General features: G+C 38.1%; 1 protein-coding gene across 3 annotated transcripts in view; it reads right to left on the bottom strand.

The window, feature by feature from the left end:
• Positions 1 to 25,252, bottom strand: part of FOSB (FosB proto-oncogene, AP-1 transcription factor subunit) — a 35,727-nt gene that overhangs the window by 8,110 nt on the left and 2,365 nt on the right. For 2 of the 3 annotated variants that reach the window (XM_044079300.1, XM_044079165.1), the window contains exon 2: positions 11,978 to 12,253. In XM_044079300.1, the coding sequence (XP_043935235.1) occupies positions 11,978 to 12,253 (276 nt within the window). Of the gene's footprint in view, positions 1 to 11,977; positions 12,254 to 22,712; positions 22,776 to 25,252 lie in introns of those variants that run through there. The other variant, XM_044079230.1, reaches the window with a different exon arrangement.

Genomic DNA, 25,252 nt, shown 5'->3' with positions numbered 1-25,252 from the left:
GTTTCCAGCTCGTGACATGTTGCTCTCTTAGCAATGTCAATGAACATGAATGACTAAACGGCACAGCAGTGCAAGTCAGCACATTGGTGTAGGACACACTGCAGTGCAGTTCCATTTCTTTGTACAGTAAAATTCCAAATAAACAATGTGGCTGCCACCATAAAAGATGTACATGATAGTTCTGGTGTGGCTTTTATGATTGTATGTCACTATCCCTATATATTCATCTAATACTCTTCTAAAATGTTGATCAGTTCCTACCTGTCTATCCTTCATAGGAGCTACTTCAGTCCTTTCTTATCTGTTTAAGAATGACATTTGATAAAGCTGAGCAAGCACCCATTCAGTTCCATGCAATTGTTCTGCTTCCAAGTTTTACTTTATTCTCTAAGTGAACGTTCTTAAAAGCTTTAAATACTAAACGTAATCTTTTCTTCATCTCCGTAAACATAAACCAAACTTGTAAAGCATTTCTTTACAGCCCATATTTTAGCTACTTGTAGAAATGTACCACAAAAAATGCTTATAAAAACGAAAACAGGAGAGAGCTCTCACCCTCTTAGCACAAGAAATCTGCAGAAAGCCAAAAACAATGGGGGGGCAAAGGACAATTAAAAGGGACCGTTTTTAAATATTGCCCTTATAGACTTAGAAAGCTGCTAAAATTAAATATTTATGTTGCCATGCATTTTCTGAAGGATATACAGTCTAAACCTCAAATGCCTGTCCTTATTTATGGAATTTAATCTTCAGTGATTTGCCAGAAAAACACATTTTATGAGGTACAAATCAAAAATATGATGCAAAAATCTGGACTGTTGAGAGGTATGAGGAGAACAATGAATGTTGGTCATGTTTCCAATTCAATTTTTTTCTTTTTATTTTGCAGGGCAAGCCCCTGACACCCCCAGACTTGTATATACTAGCTGTGAGACTGTCAAACCTCAGAGAAAAGGGAATATTCTGAGCACCAGCAATTTCAGTTACTATATGTAAGTCAATATTTTCAGTCATTCAGTCTCACTAACGAGTCTGGGCCTTTCAAACGGTTACCCAAATTTCTCATTCTTTCAAGAGGTTTTGAGAAATCCTTTGTATACTAATTTCTTACTTGTCATAGTGTACAACGGCTGTGAAACGTTCCTGAACATTCCAAGTAATTTTTCACCATTGTATTAAGAATGGGTACAAGTGTTTCTTTACATCTAAAAGACAGGAATTTCAAATGCATCGGATCATCCTTTGCATCTGTGATTAATCCATTCACATGCTGGGTAAACATTTCTTATCCACATATTATTCCAAAGTCTTTATTGATCTTAATCTTTTAAACTGTCTTTTCACCAGTTATATAATTACATTTATTATTCATGTGCTGTTCAGCTGAAATTACTAAATACTTCACTTAAAAATTACCATAAAGTTTGTTTTGGTACTGCTGGAACCTTCCTTCTCATACTTTGTAATCACTATATTTATCTTTAAATTAACATATTTGACCAGGCTTATTTTCTTACTTAATATGTATTATTTACATGAATATTGAATAGAGCAGAACTCAAAAACTGAAACTTTAAGAACATCCCACCTAGGTCAAAATGTTGCGTATTTACAAAAAAACATTTACTTTACAACCAGTTCTCTATCAGAATTTTTACTCCATCCTTCATGTTTGTTTTAATGCCAACAAATATATTTTGCTGTACAGCTGATGGGATAAACCAGAGTGGTTTTAGAGCTGAACAAGAGATCCTAAAAAAACAGTGGATAAGAATCCATGCAGTCTTAATTCAAACTATATAGCAGCAGAAAGTGCAGCAAATGACTTACTGTGCAGCACAGCAACACTGCATGTACGATGGAAGCAGAAATGCACGAAGCATAACATGGATGTGCACGCCCCTCCTGTGTGCATGCATCACTAAACAGCAGGGATGTGCACGCCCCTCCTGTGTGCAAGCATCACTAAACAGCAGGGATGTGCACGCCCCTCCTGTGTGCACGCATCATTAAACAGCACGGATGTGCACGCCCCTCCTGTGTGCACGCATCATTAAACAGCACGGATGTGCACGCCCCTCCTGTGTGCACGCATCATTAAACAGCAGGGATGTGCACACCCCTCCTGTGTGCACGCATCACTAAACAGCAGGGCTGTGCACGCCCCTCCTGTGTCCACGCATCATTAAACAGCAGGGATGTGCACGCCCCTCCTGTGTGCACACATCATTAAACAGCAGGGATGTGCACGCCCCTCCTGTGTGTATGCATCATTAAACAGCACGGATGTGCACGCCCCTCCTGTGTGTATGCATCATTAAACAGCACGGATGTGCACGCCCCTCCTGTGTGCACGCATCATTAAACAGCAGGGATGTGCACGCCCCTCCTGTGTGCACGCATCATTAAACAGCAGGGATGTGCACGCCCCTCCTGTGTGCACGCATCATTAAACAGCAGGGATGTGCACGCCCCTCCTGTGTGCACGCATCATTAAACAGCAGGGATGTGCATGCCCCTCCTGTGTGCACGCATCATTAAACAGCAGGGATGTGCACGCCCCTCCTGTGTGTATGCATCATTAAACAGCAGGGATGTGCACGCCCCTCCTGTGTGTATGCATCATTAAACAGCAGGGATGTGCACGCCCCTCCTGTGTGTATGCATCATTAAACAGTAGGGATGTGCACGCCCCTCCTGTGTGCACGCATCATTAAACAGCAGGGATGTGCACGCATCATTAAACAGCAGGGATGTGCACGCCCCTCCTGTGTGTATGCATCATTAAACAGCAGGGATGTGCACGCCCCTCCTGTGTGTATGCATCATTAAACAGCAGGGATGTGCACGCCCCTCCTGTGTGTATGCATCATTAAACAGCAGGGATGTGCACGCCCCTCCTGTGTGTATGCATCATTTAACAGCAGGGATGTGCACGCCCCTCCTGTGTGTATGCATCATTAAACAGCAGGGATGTGCACGCCCCTCCTGTGTGTATGCATCATTAAACAGTAGGGATGTGCACGCCCCTCCTGTGTGCACGCATCATTAAACAGCAGGGATGTGCACGCCCCTCCTGTGTGCACGCATCATTAAACAGCAGGGATGTGCACGCCCCTCCTGTGTGTATGCATCATTAAACAGCAGGGATGTGCACACCCCTCCTGTGTGTATGCATCATTAAACAGCAGGGATGTGCACGCCCCTCCTGTGTGCACACATCATTAAACAGCAGGGATGTGCACGCCCCTCCTGTGTGCACACATCATTAAACAGCAGGGATGTGCACGCCCCTCCTGTGTGTATGCATCATACAACAGCAGGGATGTGCACGCCCCTCCTGTGTGTATGCATCATACAACAGCAGGGATGTGCATGCCTGTTTGGCATGGGAGTGGTTCGTTGTTTGGAATATATACACTTTTGGTTGCTATTTCTGTACAAGGACAACTGGATGGCAAAGATGTACAATCAAAATTATTAGTATTATAAAATATTTTCAAGCATTTTTCATTTCTATCTATTTTTATTTTCACATTTTTCATAAGGGATTTTAAACCCCATTATACCTTTCAGTATGCATACATTGAAAATGGATACAAAGGCCCTTGAAAAGTACGCACTTCCAGCCAAAAATCTAGATGTCTAATTAGCATAAAATCTGAACAGCGAATAGCAAACAACTCTTAATGCTTCCAATAGGAATGTGAGATACTACTGCAACACCTGATTAAAAACAGAGTGATAAAAACTGTGGAAAAATATAAGCACATTATCAAAGACAGTGTGATGAGGAGGGGTCCCAAATATTGTGTGAAGGTGTAAATCAAGCCTGAAAATAATCTCATACTTCCCGAATAGTTACATGTGCATGTGTAAATAAAGTCTAAAAATAGAAACTTTCCTACAAAATGGGGACAACGAGTATAGTGAAACATATAAGGGATTGAGACTTGGTAGTTTACTCTTATTTTTCATCATTATGTTTAAAACTGTGTTCAAATAAAGCATAAAACATGTGGCAGGTAAAGTACTACATCCTCTAAGTTTAATTCCTGCTCTAACACAGGATGATGTAACAGGTAAAGATTTCTCCCAGTTCAAGACAATATAGAAAGTGCTGGGAGGGGGAGCGCGGTTAGATAATCTGTGACCTGACTAAGTGAGAAAAGGACAGAAACAGCAGGGTGACACCCTGTAAGAAACTCACAATCTTGTGAGAATGTATGCCAAGTAAGACTGGAGAAGGGCAGCAACAGTAGTCTGCCACGCTGAGTCCACGGTTCTGCCACACGACTAAGAGCCCACAGTTCTGACTATACTACTAATAAGAGAGAGATGGATGACAGCAGGCTGATAATCTGTTACAAATATTCACTGTTATTATTTTCTTTATTTTGGGTGCACATTTATAACACAGAGTCTGTCCTTTGTCACTGTTACTAGGAGTTTCTTCAGAACCATTATTTTTAGTGTGAGAGAGAAAAGCATCAGCCTAACATGCTGTTAAATGTACACAGTTCTGATAAACTGGAATACCTGCTCTGGCAATTGTAGGCCCATTAGTAAAGTTTAAGAATGGCTAACAATACATTCTGGTGATTTACAATGCTACAGTGAAGTATTTGTGTGAAAGTGCTAATCTTCTCCGTTTGTTGTTTTAACTGTTATTAAATATAAGTTATTAAGTATATGTTTTTAGCTGGGTTGGTCAGACTGTTTTTTTACTTGGTGGATTATATGCTACACAATTTCCTAAAGCACTGCCACTGTAAAAAGTCAATGCCAATTCAATAGCTAAAAAGCTACTATTACATTTCTCCAGGCAGGTGTATCCAAAGAAAAATGCCATTTAAGTCTGGGTTAATATATCAGCTTTGCCGGTATTTTAAAGTAAAACAGTTAACAGCTCTGATGCACTACTCTAATAGATGGGTTAGTAGAGTACTTTAATAAAACTCTTAAGTCTGTGCTGCAGAGAGGGCCATGGAACAAATTATTAATAGTTGAAGTTGTCAGTTTCTTCCTTAGCTCCTGTTTATATGAAAGGTACCCAAAGCTTCAACAAGATTTACCCATCTGAGTTGCTGTATGAAGCCATCACCAAGGCCAGCCGATGAAGATGAGGAGGCTCCCCATTTAAAGACAGAATTGCACACTACAGAAATTGGAATGAGGGTCTGAAAACTGTTATTCCAGTAATGAAGGAACATCTGTAAAGGGTACAAGAAATAAATCTGGGCAGATAACAAGAATATCATACTTAGGGAATTTAAAGCAGGGTAAAATGTTAATGTTAGACTTCTCTGCAGAAAATAAATATAGCAGGATGCCAAGGACCATTTGACATGAACAAATAGAACTACAAAATTACACAAACTGGAAAGAGAAGATCAGAGCAGATGTATCACAACAATGTGTTAAAACCTTGACTGGAAACTGAAGAGTCTGTAGTTAGTAAATTTGATTCTAAGAGTAAGTTACCAGGGAATACTATCTCAACTATTCAAGTAGATGAGATTTGTCAAATATGCAAAAACAAGAAGTGAAATTCTTATGGAGAAACATAAATTTTTCAGACCTATCTGGTTAAATTGGAAGCTTCTAAGAAGTCCCATAATGAATGGAGCAGTCCAACTGTCTTGGTTGCTAGGATGGATGGCTCCTTAAGATTTTTCTTGGCTTCTAGAATTTGAAAGAGTTGTCAAAGTCAAACATATGCCCAGTATCTAAAGTGGATATGCCCAAGGACAGGATAGACAAGGCAAGAGATTCTGGCCACCTTTGAGGTAACTGTGATAAACTGAAAGGCTGCCAGCCTAGCTAAATAGAATTTTGAAAATAATTCTGTCATTTGTAAATATTAATATAATCCACAGGCTTGTTATTACAAATGTAAAGACAACTATATGTTATGATTAAACTATATGTTATACTGAGCTTAAAAATGTTACCACAGTGCACTCTTCTGGAAGAAAGCTATTAAGTAAAGAATTTTAAAGCTGTGATCTCTAGCTTGGAGACAGGATGTCTGAACTCGGAAATTCTTTCTATTGTTTTAAGACAGAGATAATTACTAGATTTTACATGTAAAGTGTCCTTTGTTGTGCAGCTTCCTGGCAGGTGAAAGATTACAAAGATATATTAAATGTGGAGTTCTGTGAGCCTGGGAAACCTCAGCAGAGTTGTCAAGAATGATGTAATCTGAAATAACTCAGCAGTACTGTGTATTATCAATGTAAGGGTCATCTTAGAAAGAAAGAAGACCAAACTATCACCACCCCTACCAGAACCCATAAACCTAGCAACAAACAAACCACCTTAGATTGGATACTAGTGAACAGTAATCCCCAATTATACAAAACAGGCTTACTCCCTGATGAGATTAGTGGCCACTCTCTGACCTTCATATCCAGACAAAAGACCTCAATCCCCAACCAAATTAACTGTAGAACTACACATAACAAGAAAAATCTAAACCCAGTTAACTTTCAAGCTGAGCTTAAAGCTTACATTTGGTTGCCCCTAAAATCCCTACCTCTTGATGAAGCAGTCTCATACTTTAACAATAAATTCTGGAACACCATGCTCCCTCTCGCACTGTTAGAATTAGGAACGAACCAGCTCCTTGGTTCACAATGAAACAAGGCAAAAAATGAGACAGAGAAATAAAGCCTGGACCAAATGGAGACATACTAAAAACTCTACTGATCACCTAAACTTTAGGCAGCTTAGAAATGTCACAAAAAAATAATATTCCTTGATAAAAAAAACTATTACCTCACATTCTAACAGACCCAACATCAAAACCCACAAACATTTGTATTTATTATTTTATTTTACATTTGTTCACCGGGCTAGTCCAACTGGATACATGTCCATTTTCAGTAGAGGCCCAGGGAGATGAGCTCCAAGAATAAACTAATGCAGTAGGAATACAAGACAGCACAGAAACATAAAACTAATACATGTTAAAAATGCAATACAGTAATGCTGCAGACTAACATAGTACAACTAGCATCAAGGAGTAAAGGCACAAAAAATTCTGGTCCGGAATAAATTGCTCTACCCTGGACACTCCAAAACACATACCCCCACTAATTTGAGTCAAAACTCTCCCAGCCAAATTGCTGATATTTTTAACAAATATTTCTCTAGAACAGTCCAATCAATAGCCAATACCTTATCGCCCATACCACCCGTTACTACTGCTGAGTCACCCCCTGCCAACCAACTTACCCCACATATTACACCTCAAATCTGTCCCAACATCTCTTATATGCAACCTATTTTTCAAACATAAACCCTGCACTCCATCAGCTGACCTCCTACCAGCTGAATACCTGCAAATGGCAGCTGGAGTACTTGCCTACCCAATTTCTATACTAATTGACAGAACCATAACAGAATGCTCTATCCCCCATCTATGGAAAGTATCACATATTATTCCACTCCACAAGGGAGGTAACTCAAATGAACTCTCTAACTTCTGCCCCATAGCCCTACTTTCCCCATTAGCAAAAATTATGGAGAAATGTATTCATCATCAGTTACTCGGTCATCTCCTCCAAAACCACCTACTAGTGGACTGCCAGCATGGTTTTAGGCCATTCCACAGTACTACAACAGCACTCCTATCCTTTTCAGACTGCATTAATAAAAACCGTAACAACTTACTGTCCTCAGCCCTCTTCATTGACCTCTCTAAAACATTTGACATGGTGAATCATCAACTATTGTCAGGTGTCCTAAGGTCTTTCTCATTTGACACCCAAACAGTCCAGTGGTTTAAGTCCTACTCTGGGACAAAACACTATCCACTCAACTCCCCATCCCCCTTGGTGTCCCTCAAGGCACCATTCTGGGACCCCTCCTCTTTACTATTTTCATTAATGATCTGAAAACATCCATCCCACAGGCCACCTGTATACAATACGCCGACGGCTCGACATTATTATGTAGCACCTCGTCACCTGCAGAGCTTCAAACCAAGACATAAACAGTATTTAACTTAGTCGAAAACTGGTTCCATCAATGCTGTCTCTTCCTTAACCCCCCAAAAAACTAATTATTATTGTTCTCTCCCACTTCAAAGTCCCCTGCTATTAACTTTAGTCTCATCCAATAACGGGACTAAAATAGCTCCTGACTTGACCACCAAACTGCTAGGAGTGACTATTGATAATAATTTGAACTTTGACAAACAAATTAACCTAACTATTAGATCAGTTAGTAGAAAACTTGGTTCCCTTTATAGACTCAAACCATTTTTCACATCTTCAGCTAGGTCTACTATCGCCCAAACACACCTAATCTCCACCCTTCTCTATGCCTTCCCAATCTATACCAACCTCTCCAAAAGCAATATCAGCAAACTGGCAACATCTTATAATAACATAGCCAGATTTGCCACTGGATCCCCATTTAGAACCCATCACTGCCAGAATCTCAAACTATTAGGATGGCTGGAACTACAAAGTCAGCTTCTTATACAGCAACTTACAATCATTCATAAGATTCTGCATCATCTCACAAATACTCCCATTCTCTGCAACCTTATTAGCCAATACAAAAACCTAACAACCCTAAGATCTGCAAATAGGGTACTAGTATCTACCTTAAAATCCAACAACAAATGTGGGGATTGCCTGTTCACTAACTCTGTTGGTAACACCTGGAACAAGCTTACAAGTGAACTAACATCCCTCTCATCCACCCCACTGTTTAAGAAGCAACTAAAACTCTTCCTAGAATGACAATGGTTATATGCCCTTGCACCAACCCAGACTTTACACTATTCATCTCGCCTGACTACCTTTCCCAGCTGGAATACCTCCCTACTGTTTTGTTTTCTCTCTCTACTAATCTACTGAAGAAACACACTTCCTAGGGAACCAATATAAAAAAGAAAAAAAATCTTTGTTTCTTGTGTTTATCTATTTTACAAAATGTTTTTAACTATGACTACCAATGATGTTTATATTGTTATGATGTGATCACTATGTGTTTTTCATTTTTTTATGTCTTGCAGCTTTGATGTGATCACTATGTTCTTTTTTTTCATTTTTTTTATGCCTTGGAGCTTTTCTCCCCGGGCCTCTGCTGAAAATGGACATATATCCAGTCAGACTATCCCGGTCAACAAATGTAAAATAAAATAAAAAAATAAATAAATAAGAAGAGCATTTTGTATCTGGTCTTGGATCTAGTAAGAACATCTACTCACCAGCACTTGCTTGCTCTGTATGTATGTAAGTAGTATTTAGAACAGTGATTTTTAGTTAGATAGGAACTTAGCCTGATTAGTCTAGCTGTTTTCTATATTTGTCAGAGTATCCTACAATATTGTTTTATAGTATTTCCTGTGATTTCTAAACTCTGTAATGTCATTGTGTTTAAGTAATAAGTTTTGTCATGTGTTTTTATTTATTATTAAATATTTTTAAACCTTTCACCTGTGATTTCTAAACTCTGTAATGTCATTGTGTTTGAGTAATAAGTTTTGTCATGTGTTTTTATTTATTATTAAATATTTTTAAACCTTTCACCTGTGGCTGTTTAGTGTAGAGATAATTTAAGCTCTAGAGTACTTGCATGTATTTGGTGATACTGTACAAAGCCACCCCAATAGCCTTGCTGTTCGTCACACTTACTAATTGGATAATAATAATATTGCACAGTAAAATTGGATACCATTTGGTAAAGGGCTTTATAGTAGCTGATAAGGGTAGTTGGTGGCAGTGGATTACTACTTTATAGCCTGGGCAGAAGGGGGCATAGCTGGAGAACCTGTGCCAGCCTTCCCCAGGAGTGTGTGTGTTTATACATAAATCAAATCTCAAAGTGTGTGTGTGTGTGTCAGCTACTTGGGCAGGGACATGAGAAAGTACTAGGTTTTGGCTTGACTACTAGGCTGAGATCTGAACCATATAGCTGTATCAGTGGGGAGTCTTATTGGAGATCTGGAGAGAAAGGGAGAAACCAATCCCAGATTGACTGATCTCTGTGTGCTCTTAAGGGAAATTGTACTTTACTGTGTGTACTTGTTATCCTCCCAATGTGGATGCCCCTCACTGGTGTTAGTGATGAGGATTGAGGCTCCTTGATTACTGGGCCAGTGCATGGGCGTCACAGTAACCATGAAGAATCAGGGCCTGGTAACATGACTGCCATTCTGGAGAGGTTATCTGACCCCCTCAACCCATCCAGTAATGTATGGAACCAAATGATGCATGCTATGAGGGGAACACTGGGGCACAGTGGATCCTAACTGAGGAAAAATATTACTTTCCAACCATTTTTTTTGTGTTTTGATGTGAAAATACCATTTTCTGAGTTGAGCTAATGCACCTATACCACTTTGGATAAAGGACTACATTTACTCGGATATGATTGGCTACTGAACAGATTACTTTAAGATGTACAGCTGGCAATGTTTGTAAACTGAAATTATCTGCTGTAAGGGGCTAGAAGACATGATTCTACCCCTACTAGTCAGAGTCATTTGCTACTCATTTACAGAGGGACTCATTTGTATGGTAGAGATGTTTTCCTCTCACATGGATGGAAAATTCATATGGAGTAGAGAAATCTGAGACTTCGGCCTCTCATTAAAGGGGGAGAAGGGCTGAAAGTGAAGTTTTCTTTTTGACACAGAGCAGAGATTCTTTCCTGTGCCAAGAAACAAATCCATCTTTGAAGGACTGGAAACACATGCTGTTTTCTATCTGGGCAACTTTTTAGAGGTGAAAATATGTTTGTGTTTTCTCTTTGCAAATACTATTTTGCCTAATCACAGTAACTAAAGTAAACAAAACTTGAGACTTCTTCCTGCAATGGGTTTTATACATCACTCTCTCTCTCCCTCTCTAAATGCAGAACGTGAGGGAGAAGTAGGACCCTTGGGAATGATGAAAACATTCTTTGTAACTAGACAAGGCCAAAGACAGAAGTTTGCTTTCTTGAGTGATGTGAAATTGCTAGTAATCACTTTCACTCACAGAGCATGTAATTGGAGGCAGAGGTAGTTAAGACTTAGGATGGTCAATATAAAGCATCTATTCACAGCTTGCTGGATTAGTCTCAGTTTTATGGCTGCAATAATAATTGCTACAGTTGCTATTTTGGAGGCATTCTCTGTTTACCATGCTGTTATTGAAACTGTGTGCAGACATCACATGATAGTTGAATAAATTTCATTGACTTTTTATTCCCCAACAGTCTGCCCATCACATTGTTTTCATTACTGTGGTAAATGTGGCATGTGCAAAAGTTCAAGCAGAAGGAGTGTCATTTGCAATTCTGAAAAAAAAAGAGCAGAAATAGGCAAAAGGTGCACAGCATGCAAGGTAAACTAGGTCTATTAGTTCAAATATGTCCAAAAGCTTAAATAATAATGTACAATATAAAACATGTCTTAAAACTTGGGTGTGACGTTAAACTGTATGAGTTGGTGGTAGCTCCGGTGGATGTAAAAGATCCCAAGGCATCTATAGAAAAGAGGGGAAGTTCCCTGATGCCCTGGACAAATTTCCCTTAGTAGTATAAATACCACCTCGGGTCTTCCCTGAAAATGGGCTACTAGCCTAGTGGGACTAACCCAGTCAACAAAAATATATAGATTTATAAAATGGACATTTAATTTACAAATGCAGGAAATAATAGATGCAAACTAAAAAGTAGGGACACTTCATAAATGAAGCAATTTCCCATTAAGTCAAAGTTTCCTTCAAAATACCACAGTGTCAGTGCCTCTTTATGTATGTATGTATGTATGTGTATATATATATATATATATATATATATATATATATATATATATACACACACACATACACACACACATATATACACATATACATACATACATAATCACACATACATACATGTATGTGTCTGTGTGTACCTTAAAAAATGTTTTATTACTACCATAAACCATGTGACTAATACTCAGTTACAAATATACAGTACAACTCACCGTTTCATCATGGGCTCTTCTTGGTCGACTGCGGGTGACTCGCACAGAACTTTCACCAGTTGCAGATGTGGTCATTCCAGGACTTGAGTAGCTGGTCCCTGGAAGGTCATAGATATCAAGGGCAGGAGTATGAGACATGGTCTGTCCCAGAGGCTGTGATTGTGCAACAGATGATATCAAAGTTGGCTGTACAAGCCACTGTAGATCTTGACTGGTTGTTATGGCAGTGACAGTTGGGACAAAAGAACTGGGCATTTCACTAACACTTGCACACTCCTAAAAAATAAGAAATAAAATAAGAGCTTGCTTTTTGAAATATAGACCAAGTCTTAACCATTTGTTCAGACTTAACAACCTAAGTTTTTAATGGCCATGTAGGCCTCCTCGTAGAATGTGCATTAAAAGATACCATATTGTTTAACAAATATAGCAATGTTAGCTGTAGATAACATTTAACCTGCACAGGTAACAGAACAGCTAGATACTGAATTGATGAGCATCAAACCACAATTCCTTGTAATGGTTTTCCTTTTGTTTTCCTCTTTGTAATAGCATTTCAAATACTGGAAAACATTAATAAGGGAGAAGAAAATAGTGTTTTTCGTTTTGTATTATAAAACGTGTATGTGTGCTCTTATTATTTGTACATGTCAACACACAAAACATATTCCCTCTATGTGAGAAAAAGTAAACGTGTCAATGCTTGTTTTGAACTGAATTTATGTCTTCACTGCATTTCTAAACCCGTGGTAGTGGTGCTGTGGTAGCGTTGTCGCCTCTCAGCAAGATGTTGTCGCGTTCGATTCTCAGCTAGAGCGTCTTGTGTGTGGAGACATGCATGAATGGGCATGCCTTTGTTGAAGGTTGTGCATCAGGGCTGGTAACTCGGCATGTAAAAATCCACTACCAAACATTAGCGGACCGGAGTTCCGCTGTGGCGACCCCTAACCAGGATAAGCCGAAAGACCCAACAACTGCATTTCTAAATATAGTTTGGCTCTAGTCACACACTGTCACAGTAGAATGGGAGTTTTTCTGAGAGGGCACATCACTTTTAACTGTGAAGAAATTGCACAATTACCATATTGTTTTCAGAGGTAGGTAAACATATGTATATACAGATAAACAGCCACACATTTGAGATATACAAGTGCTATAAGGGTTATTGCTGCCTACACACTCATGTGCTGAAATACTGCTGTTTTTGTCAGTGGTACAATCAGCTAAATTATATCAGTAAACGTTCCTTATATTGACTGTTGTATAATTCCTGGGCTTTTCCTTTTTCTTCATGCTTGTGTCACCCTGAAGTTAGCTTATTCTACAATTTTACCCAGCTAGTCAATCTTACAAGACACGATACAGGCTCTTGGAAGGCTTGCAATTTAAAGTGGATATTATGTACAAACCCAGAAAATATAACATGCATTTATTTTGTTTTTATTTATCCTTTGTTAACCAGGTTAGTACTACTTAGGTTGGTGGCTTCTTTTTGGGTCAGACCTGAGATGGCATTTATGCTTCTAGTGGAAATTTGGCAAGGCCATCAGGTAACTTCCCCTACTCCTACAGGTGCCATGGGGTCTTATATCCACCTGAGCTACCACCAACTCAAGCAGACAGGACCCTAATTTGACATCTAATCTTAAGGATAACTCACTCATGAGTGCAGCACCCCCATAATACTGCACTGCAGAGTCAGCAGTTTAGGCAATCAAAATGGGAATAAAACCCACAGCCTTCTGGTCTTCCAGCACCAAAGGTGAGTGTGCTACCTGTTGCTCCAATGACACTGCGAACACACACTGTCACGCTCCCAGAAACCATGTGTCATCATCATCCTACCTGCATAATTTGAGTTATTAGTAACCACACTACAACTGTACAATATTGTGTGCCACCTAACTAATCTCAACACACACTAAAGCTGTACAATTGCTTACCACTAAAAACACTGCTTGTTGATGAAACAATATTGGTAATGCTCTGTTTGGGATCTTATTAATTTGCAAACACAGACTCTCAAGAAGCATTACTTTCTATAGAGGCTTGGCTCCAACAATCACAGCTTCTCCTAAACCCCAATAAGACTAAACTATTTACTACTACCCAACAAGCATCTCAAAAGTTAAACTTGTCTAGAATCCCAATTAATGCCACTAAAATTGAATAAGTACAGCACACCAAACTATTAGATGTCATCATGGACAACACTGTCAAATCTGACCAAACATATAGAAAGTATAGTCCAGAAGACTAAGGTAAAATTTGGTATGCTGTATAGAGCTACACCTCATCTCATAGATTATAGTAGAGTTGCTACTGACAACTCTGTTAGTGCTCACACTACACTATACCTCTTCTGTCTTCACAAACCTACATCTGAGTTAACCCACTAAACAAAATTGCCAAATCTGTAACCTACTCCTTCTAGTACAACCTATCACTGTGTCCCTTTTTATGATGTTAGTTTTAATTTCATCTTATTATATATGGAAAGATGAGATGAATAACATAGAACTCAGAGGTATGATATGTATGAATGAGCGATATTTGACCATTTTGGTCTATTAGCTTGATTCATTATTTACAATCGGAAAAGACCTGATATTTACATCTTGCGATTCTCAGACATATGTCTTTGTAAAATTTTTAATGAATATGTACGATAGAATATTAACATGTTTTATGTGTTGGCGATATGATTCAACAAATGGTACTATATAAGATTTGTCATGCACATTGAAGTGACCTTACTGAGATAGTCTATTATGCGACAGAGTGAAGTTTTTCAACAAACTGTAATTAATGGGATCTGGTGCTTTAAATGCACGTCTAGATGAGTTGAAAATAATCTGAATATTTAGCATGGTTTTTAAGTGAACATGCCATATGAATATGAAATCGATGGCACTTATAGAATGAAGTTATAAGTGGCTCTTAATATTAGAGTAAGAAAAGGCTCGTTTTACGAGCATTGATTATGAATCTAAATAATGCAGGAAGCATAGTAAAATCAATTTAATTCTAGTCTCAGAAGTTTGATTGATGTAAGAAGGTTTTAATTGATTAATCAGTTTAATTTGTTGCTAACTAATTTTGACTTTTAATTGGTTAAAGTTTACTATATAAGAAGTGTTTTAACATAATTTAATTGATCTGATGAAGCGTGCACTGCGCACGCGAAAGCGCTTATCCTACTTTATGTTTTTATTGGAATAAAGCAAGATTTTATTCATCTATTTTCATGATTTGTCATGGTGTATCCTTGAGTTTATTCATTGCAACTACACTATACCTCTTCTGTCTTCACAAACCTACATCTGAGTTAACCCACTAAACAAAATTGCCAAATCTGTAACCAACTCCTTCTAGTACAACCTATCACTGTGCAACCCTGAAAAAAAAAAAAAATATTCAACTAACAAAAAAAAAAAAATTGAAAGAATTTATTTACCATTTTATTCTAAAGGATGCATGACCTTGTACTTTGAAAAAGGCAATTCAAATGAAAAATTCACAAAGCTTATATGCATCCTACACTGAATCTGGTGATGAAATAATGAGGCAAATTTTGGGACTGGTTAGCAGGTAATGCCTGTTACACATCTGCATGTCTTGAAAATTAGCTGATAACACTGTGTAATGAGACTACGTGAAGAAATAGTTCCACTGGCAAACAGTGCAAATTGATTTGTCATCAGTGAGGATACAAGTGATGTGTCTGGCTATGATCAACTGTCAATTGGTGTATATTTTGAAGATACTGGTTTTATATAAAATGTGTGTTATGGAGAATTTCTGCGGTTCTTACTACTAACTTATCAAGATGTTACTGCTATTAATCACAATTTTAATTCTGGATTAAATCTAGAATACTCACATGACTCTGTGATGTCTGCCCCATAAGGTCGGAAAAAATATGATGTACAATTCAAAATAAGTAACTATCCAAAAGGGCATTTGTCCATTGTGGTGTGCATAACCTTAACCTTGTTGTAAATGATTTGCATGTTGTAGCTGATATAAGAAACTGGTACAGTTAATGCCAATATCAGATTTTTCTGTGTGACAGTCCAAACAGAAAAATCATTCTCCAAATGTATCACTGCTAAGTGGCACACACTGCACCACAAAATGCAAAAGCTTAAGAGTTTTACCTATTAATTTCGGCACTATAGTTAAATAGGTAAGTTTGTTGGCAACCACAGAAGCAGGTAAACTACTTCAGCATGCATACAATTTGTGTTTCTCAAGTGTGGGAAGATTTATTGTCTGTTTTATAATACGTTTAACTTATTCTTCAGTTCTTAAACAAGTGATAGAAGCTCTTAAAGCTACCAAGCTTTACATTCTTAATGTGTGTTGTGAATTAGCTAAGATGATGATCTATGAACTATCCATTCCTATACAGAGTAGCCAGGAACAATTTTGGCCAAATGTTGGTGGCTCCACTTTCACCAAATGACCTGTATACTACACTTGGAATTGGTCATGATATCTCTGGAAAGCATGTTTGGTTAAGAAACCAAGTAATGCTTTACTCTTTTTTTTTTCTATGCCAAATTTAAAGAACCAAAGCAGTGCACGAAAAATGTAGTACCACATTATGTAAACCAGTAAGGTATACGAAACATATAACTTAAATTCAGAGACATTTTATTGATTTACATTTTATTTTATTCAGCAGGTCATCAAATTGGACACATATGCCCTGGAAACATGGTTAAGGGATTGGCTGACGGTCACATAGCAGGAAAATAAAGACAGAAGAAATCAAACAACGTCGTGTGTTATACTCACAAGCTAAAAGGGAACAGCAATGAGCTGCATTCAGGAGTTTGGAGAGTTGAGTCGCAGATGTAAGGACAGAAAAAAGTCCTGAATTGACAGTTATGAGTATGAAGTTTGGATTTAATAGACCTTTGAACTGTAAGCTTAACCAAGAAAGAGGAAAAATAAATGCTGACTAAGTGCAGCCTACCACAGTAATCAAAGCCCGTGCAGGGTAGAGGAACTTCTGTTAAGTGCTACATATCTTGGGCTGCCAGTACAAAAAGGAGCGGTCTTCCCTGCTCCGTTTCCCATGGATACTTCCAGATTAAAAAATAACAATGAAGTTCAGTGGGGAGTGGAGTTTGAGGGGAAATAAGAAACGTTTGAAGTGCAGAGAATTATGAGGTCCAAGATGGTTTTAATTGAATTTGAGCTGTTGAGCTTAAAACAGGAGGAAAAGGAACTCCTAAGTACTAGATAAATGCAGCATGCTATGCTAATTAAACTCAGTAAGGACACAGGAGCTCCAATTAAGAGTTGGATATCCTGAGCTAGCAATGAGAAAGGAATTTCCCCTCTGTTTTCCCTAATGAGATGGTAAATAAAGGGAACTGTTTGTTTACCTTAAAGAGAAACTTGGGGACAAAAAAGTGGAACTCTGCTTAAAAGAAGTGACAGAACTTTAACCAATTGAGTAATTTATGTAAGACACAATTTCTGGAAATAGTAAGCAGCTGGACTGTATGTAACCATGTCAGTACCATTTTATCTGCTCCTTTCATTATGACAAAAGTGAAACATTGTTGAAATAAGATGGTGAGAGGTTATTAGAAGATGCTAATAACTAACATAAGAATAACACCTGTAGAAGTTTAAAGATGTATTAAAAATCCATAAGTGAAACATTCACTGTGCTATGCTGTGCTTTATCATCATTTGATGAAGTAAGCCATTTTTAATTTATATTCAATAAAACTGTATGTGTATTTACTGAAAACTGACTGTTAGTGATCTTTCTGAAGGCCTCAAGCAACAAATATGTTCCACAATTTATTGATATGCATCATTAGCTGATGTGCTTATTGTAAATACAATTTGCATTTTACAGTCCTACTATTATGTAATTCAGGAAGTCAGTAAAAGAAAGTTATGATTACTGAATGCACATCTAGTTTATGAATGAATGTGAAAGACTCCCTCAGCAGAGACATTCTTCAGAACTCTAGAGATGTGAGATGCATCAAAAAGTTATAAAACCTCCACAATCTTCTCCAAACAAATACCTTAACCCATGGAATCACCAATAAAGCCTGCCACTTCAACAACTTCTTGCCAAACTGTATCGACTCTGTACAAATAACCATGTCCATCTCTTCCAAAGTACCTCTCACCTCTCACAGAGGAGTCCCTTAGGGTTCAGTCTGTCCATTTTTCCTCTCCTGCTACAAGAGCAGCCTACCAGAAGTCTGCCTCACACTTCCAGTGACTCTTTACACAGATGACGTAGTCATCTACAGTCAAACTTCTTTCACAAAACATCAGAAAACCGTTTTGAAAAGACCTGATAACCATAACCAAAGAATTACATGCCAGACAGCTAATAGCCAATCTAACCAAAACTAAAGTCATGATCTTTTTAACCCATCAGACATTTCACAGTTCTACCAGACTCATCCATCCTTGACCACAACCAGTAACCATTGAAAATAATGTGCTCATTCAAATATGTCAGGATTGTTGGAACATCTCATGAACTTTCAACTTCACATCAGCAGAACATGAGCAAACATCCAACAAACCCTCTTCTGGGTATGGAAAATTTCATCTCTGCCAGATGAGTATGGAAAGTGAGAAATTAGAAAAGGAATACTCATTCCCCAGTTAGAATATGGACTTCCAATAACAACATCTTTATCTGTAAAGAAATACTTATCACTCAGATATACTTCATCAAGATATGCCACCTCATCTCGCTACCACCTAGACTAGATCGTCACTGCTCAGTACTAAAATAGGTGAGATGGTGCACTCTACAGCAAAGAACAGATCTAATACTCATCTCCCCGTTTTTCAAACAACTAAATTAAAACTCATTTGTCATTACAAGCAGGCTTACCATTAAAGAATTTATAATCTTGGACTGCAATCTCAACCAGCATTCTTTCCAGATTCACTCAAAAAAAAAAAAAAAAAAAAAAAAGAAGAACTACAGCTTCTCTATACTAGGACCTAAACTTTGATGAGCCATTCACACATTCATAAGAGACTCATCTAACTTCTCAGACTTCAGAAAAAAATCAAATAATATCTACAGAAACTATTCCAATGCAGTTTCCCCATTCCCTTTCTTCACAACACTCCTTATAACATCTGTACCTTGGAGTAAATACTTAATAAAAGTTAATTACAATCAACAGTGGCATAACGCATTCCATGTTGATTACACCTGCACCCTTCTTTTGCAGTCTTACCTACAGAAAATCTTCTTGTAGGACTCAGTCAGTTCACTGAATAGTAGGACAGTACTACTACTTTACTTGTATAATGTTTGTTATACATGGTACATATACTTCAAGTTTCAGACTATTTCTGCCAAGTATTTATTTGCTGGGTTATTACACTGATCAACATTGTCCAGTTTCAGACTCAGCCCAGGTGAAATGCAGAATATTTTACAAATAAAAAAAATGGCAGAAATGTAAGCAATAGAGCAGTTACATTTATTTACAAAGAAACACTGTATATGTACATTCTAGCAAACAAACACAGAGTAATATACAACGTGCAAGCAATAATGACCAACATGGTGTGTGCTGCTGTGGGGATATGGAAATAATGACCCCTGGAAAAGCATCATTTCCACAATAACAGGCACCCTGCTGAGCACTCTGTTGCACTTTCAAAATCATTTAAGAGATAGACAATTCTGTATTACACACACACACACACACACACACACACACACACACACACACACACACACACACACACACACACACACAAACACACAAACACACACAAACACACAAACACACACACACACACAAACACACCAGTTAACAGTCACATTTTCTTGTCAGATTTCTCCTTGTATGCAAATGAATTAAAAAAATAATTAAATACAGAGAATGTAAACATTGCAACTCTGTCCCCCACCCCCCTTACTGTCTGTGGTTTTGCTTTAGTTATATCACCGAAGTCAGTCAATAATGTCAAGAATTAAGAATTTAATAATGCCTAATGAATAACTGCCTATGTTGATGAACTGTCTGTTGCACAGTGGTATCTTCTATCTCTCTCTCGCACAATCCCACACTGTCTTACATGCAAGCAAGCACAGCAAAGTGCTGTTTACCAAGTGTGAAAAATGACAGCCATTTGCTTCTTAACTGTCCAAGCTTAATATTGTTGCCATAAAGTGATGGACTTGTTTTTCAGACATTTCCTGTACATTAGCACACTGCTGAAGAATGTTCATTCTCCAATCAGGGTTTAAAGTACAATTTGCCCATTCTCTAAAGAGGATTTTGACTGGGTTTCTGAGTGTAATCGTGTTCTCTTGTCTTTGACACATGGATGCCAAGAAATTCACATCGAGAGCAAAGCTCAAGAGCAAAATCTTGGTATGCATTTCAAGAACAAATAAAGGTTATGATTGGAGATCTGATCATAATTCTTTGTAGTGCACTGATCTTTATCTGCTTCATGTACTACTGGTTACAGAAAAAAAATGTAAACTGTTTTATTTGCTTTGAAAGCCAGTAAAGCACTTAATGCCTAATACAAGTTAATATCACGTATGTCACTAGAGTAGTGATCAACTTAGGTTGCTGTTTTCCTAACACTGGAGCATAATCACAGAACTCCATGCACTACATATACACTACTTTCTTAAATGGGTCAACCTTCAGTAATTCTATGAGAAGAGAAGTGGAAAAAGAGACAGGGATAGTGTTTGGCTTAGATAAAGAGGTGATTTTTCATTTACATTCTGAATTTGTTGTGAGTATTGATTTCCTTTTGGTCAGTGAGGAGAGCTTGCTAAAGAGTAGGTTCAAGAGAGGAGAGAGCATGTGCAGTGCTGTTGAGTTTGGTTGTAGGGGTAATGAGAGTGGGTGTAACACAGCATGTGCAGTGTTGTGGAGTTTGGTTCTAGGGGTAATGAGAGTTGGTGTGACTTCTGAGTAGTGTTTCGGGTTGTAGGAGGAGGAGGTGTTTTCATAATATTTAGCTGCAAGGGAGTAAATGTGTGGGGCTTGGGTAGTTTGTATTAGTTGTATCCTAACCGTAGGTTATATTTTTTGTTTTATGGATAGACATTTGGCATTTTTAGTGTGATGTGTTGCAGTTGGAGATTAGTGTATGTGGTGGTGTTTTTTTCTTGAAAGTGGATGCAAAAACAGGTAGTCCATATTCTAGTTGAAGGAGGAGAACTCCTTTAATGATGGCTGCTCTGGCTGGTGGAGATAGAAAGGGGATAGCTTTTTGACCCAGAAGAGGAGAAAATTTATTTTGCTCTCATTCTGTTTACATGGAAATAGATGTTTAAAAACTGATCAAGTCATAATTTAATTTGAAGCTGGAGGCCTTTTCTGTGGTATGGGTCTGTAAGTCAAGGATAGAGTTCCATAAAAGCATACTTTTGGTCTTGGAGGGATTGAGAAGCAGTTTATGGTTTAAGAGCCATTGGTAGAGCACAAGTAAGCCTGACTGGATGTGAGACTGAATGTAGCTGTGAGAATGACTTGATCAGTAAATGAACCGGTTTGCTGGCATTGAGGATAAATAGGAGATGGGGAGATTTAAAAAGAATGCTTCATTTATGTTTAACTATTTCAACTCAGTTACATGGCTCCTTGATAATGAACTGAGCACTGACTTTTGCCAGGAAACCAGCAATCCTTCAATCTGCCAAAGCTATACTAATGCTACAATAACTGTCAAACGTTGCTATCATTATACCACTGGACACCTATGGAGATAAGCTACTGGGGTCCAATGTTCTCCATTATTGCCTCCAGCCCCACATATCACTTTACTTAAAAAGGAATAGGAGTATATGACTTAATCCTAACATAGACCTTTGCATTCAGCACTACAAGTGGAAGGTGTAAATTTATAATAACTCAAGTATATTTGCATTTTTCTTCTCTGTGAAGCAACTTGGGTTTAACACTTTAAGAGAAAGGGTGATAAGAGAGAACAGTGGACCACGGTAGTTGGTTTGCAGACAGTGTTATGGCAGTAGAGCAACCTGACAGCGATGTGCTACTTACCACAAGCAGCATTTTATGAAAATTAGCATCAGACAAACCCCCAGCATGCACATAAAAAATATATCACTACCCAACGCTAATCAGCGATAATGGAAAAGACTGGACCGCAGTAGTGTGTTTGTCAACTGCTTAGAACGTTAGGCATTAGTGAAGTTTGACAGCTACTGACCAGCATTACTCAACCTTATCTTAGTCAGGTCAGACAAAACCCCAGCAAACAAGTTAAGAAAGAAAAACAATCAGTAGCCAATGCTAAGCGATTCTGCACTTGAAACGCTTACATAAAACATTTCTATGGCTGTGCTATTTTGCAGAGACTTTGATTTTGTCTCATTTTTGTAATAACCATCACAAAATGCCTGATTTTGTAGTTAACCACTGAAAATTACAATTAGTCCAAGTCAAAGACATTAGAACTTCAAAGTTTACAAAATTGCGTTGATGCAAAACCTATTGTTCTAGTAACTTTTAATGCCAGGGATTTGCCTCCTATTTTTGTCCAGTCCCAATGCATGTTGACATTATATTATTTTTTAAGTTAATTGATATTGGTGCTGGTAGTGATGTAGGCAGCACTGACATCTTCATTCTTTAATGCGACTGCGCTTTCCGTTATCACTCGTTACAACGGGCCGTTAATAAATCTATCGGCTTAAATGCTAACAAAATCTTTCGGTACTTACGTATTATCGCAACCATATTTCCGAAGCCCCAGAATTTGTAAAGTTTTCAAGAAACCATGTCTGTAAACCTAACAAGGGGTGTGTAGTGGTAAGTAGTATTGTTTCAGATTGCTTTGCACACAGGAAGAGGAATAACGGAAAAATTCCTCTTCCCTGGTAGCATCCTTTCCCGAACTACACACCCGACTACTGCTTCTCAGTCCTTAATGTTACAAATCCTGAAAGTCACCACGTTTCCAACAACACAAAGAGCGGGGAACATGGCTCATTCAGATAGAGTGACTCACTTACTTTGAAAGCTCCTTTTGCAGGTATCTGATCAGCTGTCACACATCCTGTTACAGTCTGGTCTCTCAGAAGGTACGTTAATTCACTCTTAAATCTGAGTTCTCTTTGGGGAGGTTTACAGAAATTACTCACCGACTTTTTTCTGTAATGATATTTTAGTCGCCGTCTATGAAACCGAACTTACTAAGTGCTTTACTGGCTTTAAAAACAGTGAAACACTTTTTTCCTTAACTGGAAGTATACATCCAATCCCGTGCACTCCAATGAGTTATGATCCGTAATCCGGAATGCAGGATTCCTAAAGGTGGGTGCCACTGTGGAGTTCACAGAAGACATGAAGCCACAAGGGATGAGTACAAAATGTTAACATTATTCCTCTTGTCGCCCCATACCCACTGTGACACAGTAACACTTATTTACACACCCCTTTCAAGGTAAACATAGGTGTTTTCGCACAAACATAACAAATTATGGCATAGGGTTGCCACCTTTTCACATGCCCAAAGTGGGACATTTTTGGTACAAACGTCAGATTTTGCGAGCCAGAACATACCCACGGCCAGTATAAAGGACAGAACTTCACTTTTTTGCCTAAAAGCTTATTCTTGTAGCATTTTAGTTGCTTATTCTGTTTCTTATAACATTTAGGTGTTTCAGATGCTGAATAACTGTTTTATGCAACTATTACATAAATATAGGAAATAAATTTTGCCCTAAAATCTCAGGACATTTGCCATTTTTACATTTTTTTGCAGGACAAAACTGCCCAAAGAGCAGAGTCCCTCGCAAAGTGGGACAGGTGGTAACCCTAATGGCATTGCGGAAATGTGGTTGCGATGTAGTACCTTCGATTTTGCGGTAAACCACCAAGGATCCTGATGTTGAAAATGTATGTGGATGCAAAACAAGTTCTATTAACTTCTAACGTGCTTGATTTTGACGCATTATTTGCCCAGTCCTTCGTTTTCCCCCCTCAGCTAAATTACTGAGGTTTACGATCAGTCAATAACAATATTAGCTTTTCATACTTAATATTCATGAAACAATCCCTGTTTGCCCCTTTCAACTGGTAAAAAAAATATTAACGAATGTGTTACAGCGGCATCTGCATACTGGCACCCGCATTCTTGCCGCTACTTACGTACGATCCATTTTTCCGCTATTTTCGTCAGAGAAAGAAAGAGTGAAATATAACGTATCATGCTGTGAGATCAAATGGGGCATTGTGTGAGAAAGACTTTCAGCTAAAAAAAAAAACAAAACAAAATCAAGTTAGTGTAGTATCCCTACTATGGCGGAGTTGGAACAAATATATCACTAACTGCTGAGAGTGATGCATATAATTCCAGCTATAGTTACTGGTCCAGTAAGCTTATTTGAAAGTATATTATATAGGGTCCCCGATTTCATTCAGTACCTCCTATTTTGCCTCATGTTAGGGTTGTTCCTTATTTTTTTTCTGGCAAATTAGCTCTCAACCTGTTTGCACAAAAAGTCTGAACAAAGCCTGAAATAATGCGGGGACACAGGCCTCTAAAAATAGGGACAATTTTAAATATTGCTCTTACAAAATTTTAAACGTTGCCACAATAACAAGTTGTTTGCCTGTATTTTCTGAATGATATTTAGGCTGAAACTCAAATGTATATCATTTAGCAACTTCACTCCTCAGTGATTTGACAGAAAATCACCAATTTTATGAGAAACAACAAAAATATGTAGCACAAATCTGGATGTTCTGCGAAAATCTGTACAGTTGAGATGTATACATTATGTAGCTGAACATTCCATTCCCCAAGTTACATTAAATTATAACCTTGATGTCGTTCTGAAAACGCTTACTAATGCAAAACATGTTAATCTAGCAGTTTTCATATTTAAAAACGCACTCCTGTTTAGGCTGTTTTGGGGACTTTGTCATTGTGTGGCTTTGTCTCTGTCTCTTGAGCTAAGAGGTTGAGAACTAAAACGCAAAAGATAATTCTCATTCTTAAGGTAATGTTTGAGCACATATATCAAAAACAATTCCAATACTTCCTTAAATCTATTAACATTTCAATTTCTGTGTTGGGGTCTACCCGTACCCCTGAAACCTGCTACTATCAAATACAATATACAGATGTCATTTGTGAAAAAGACGATCAAAAGCAAAATATATAACTTCAGAAACTAACGCAGACTTCGGAATTGGTAACTGTGACAACAGATTTGTCTGCTATGATACATTTTCAGTTAACAGACTATCCTTGCTT

The sequence above is a fragment of the Protopterus annectens genome, chromosome 1.part0, assembly GCF_019279795.1.
Source record: "Protopterus annectens isolate FY-2018-M chromosome 1.part0, PAN1.0, whole genome shotgun sequence".
NCBI classification, from domain to species: Eukaryota; Metazoa; Chordata; order Ceratodontiformes; family Protopteridae; genus Protopterus; species Protopterus annectens.
Note: the sequence above shows the minus strand (reverse complement) of the source record. Positions and strands in the feature narration are given on the sequence as shown.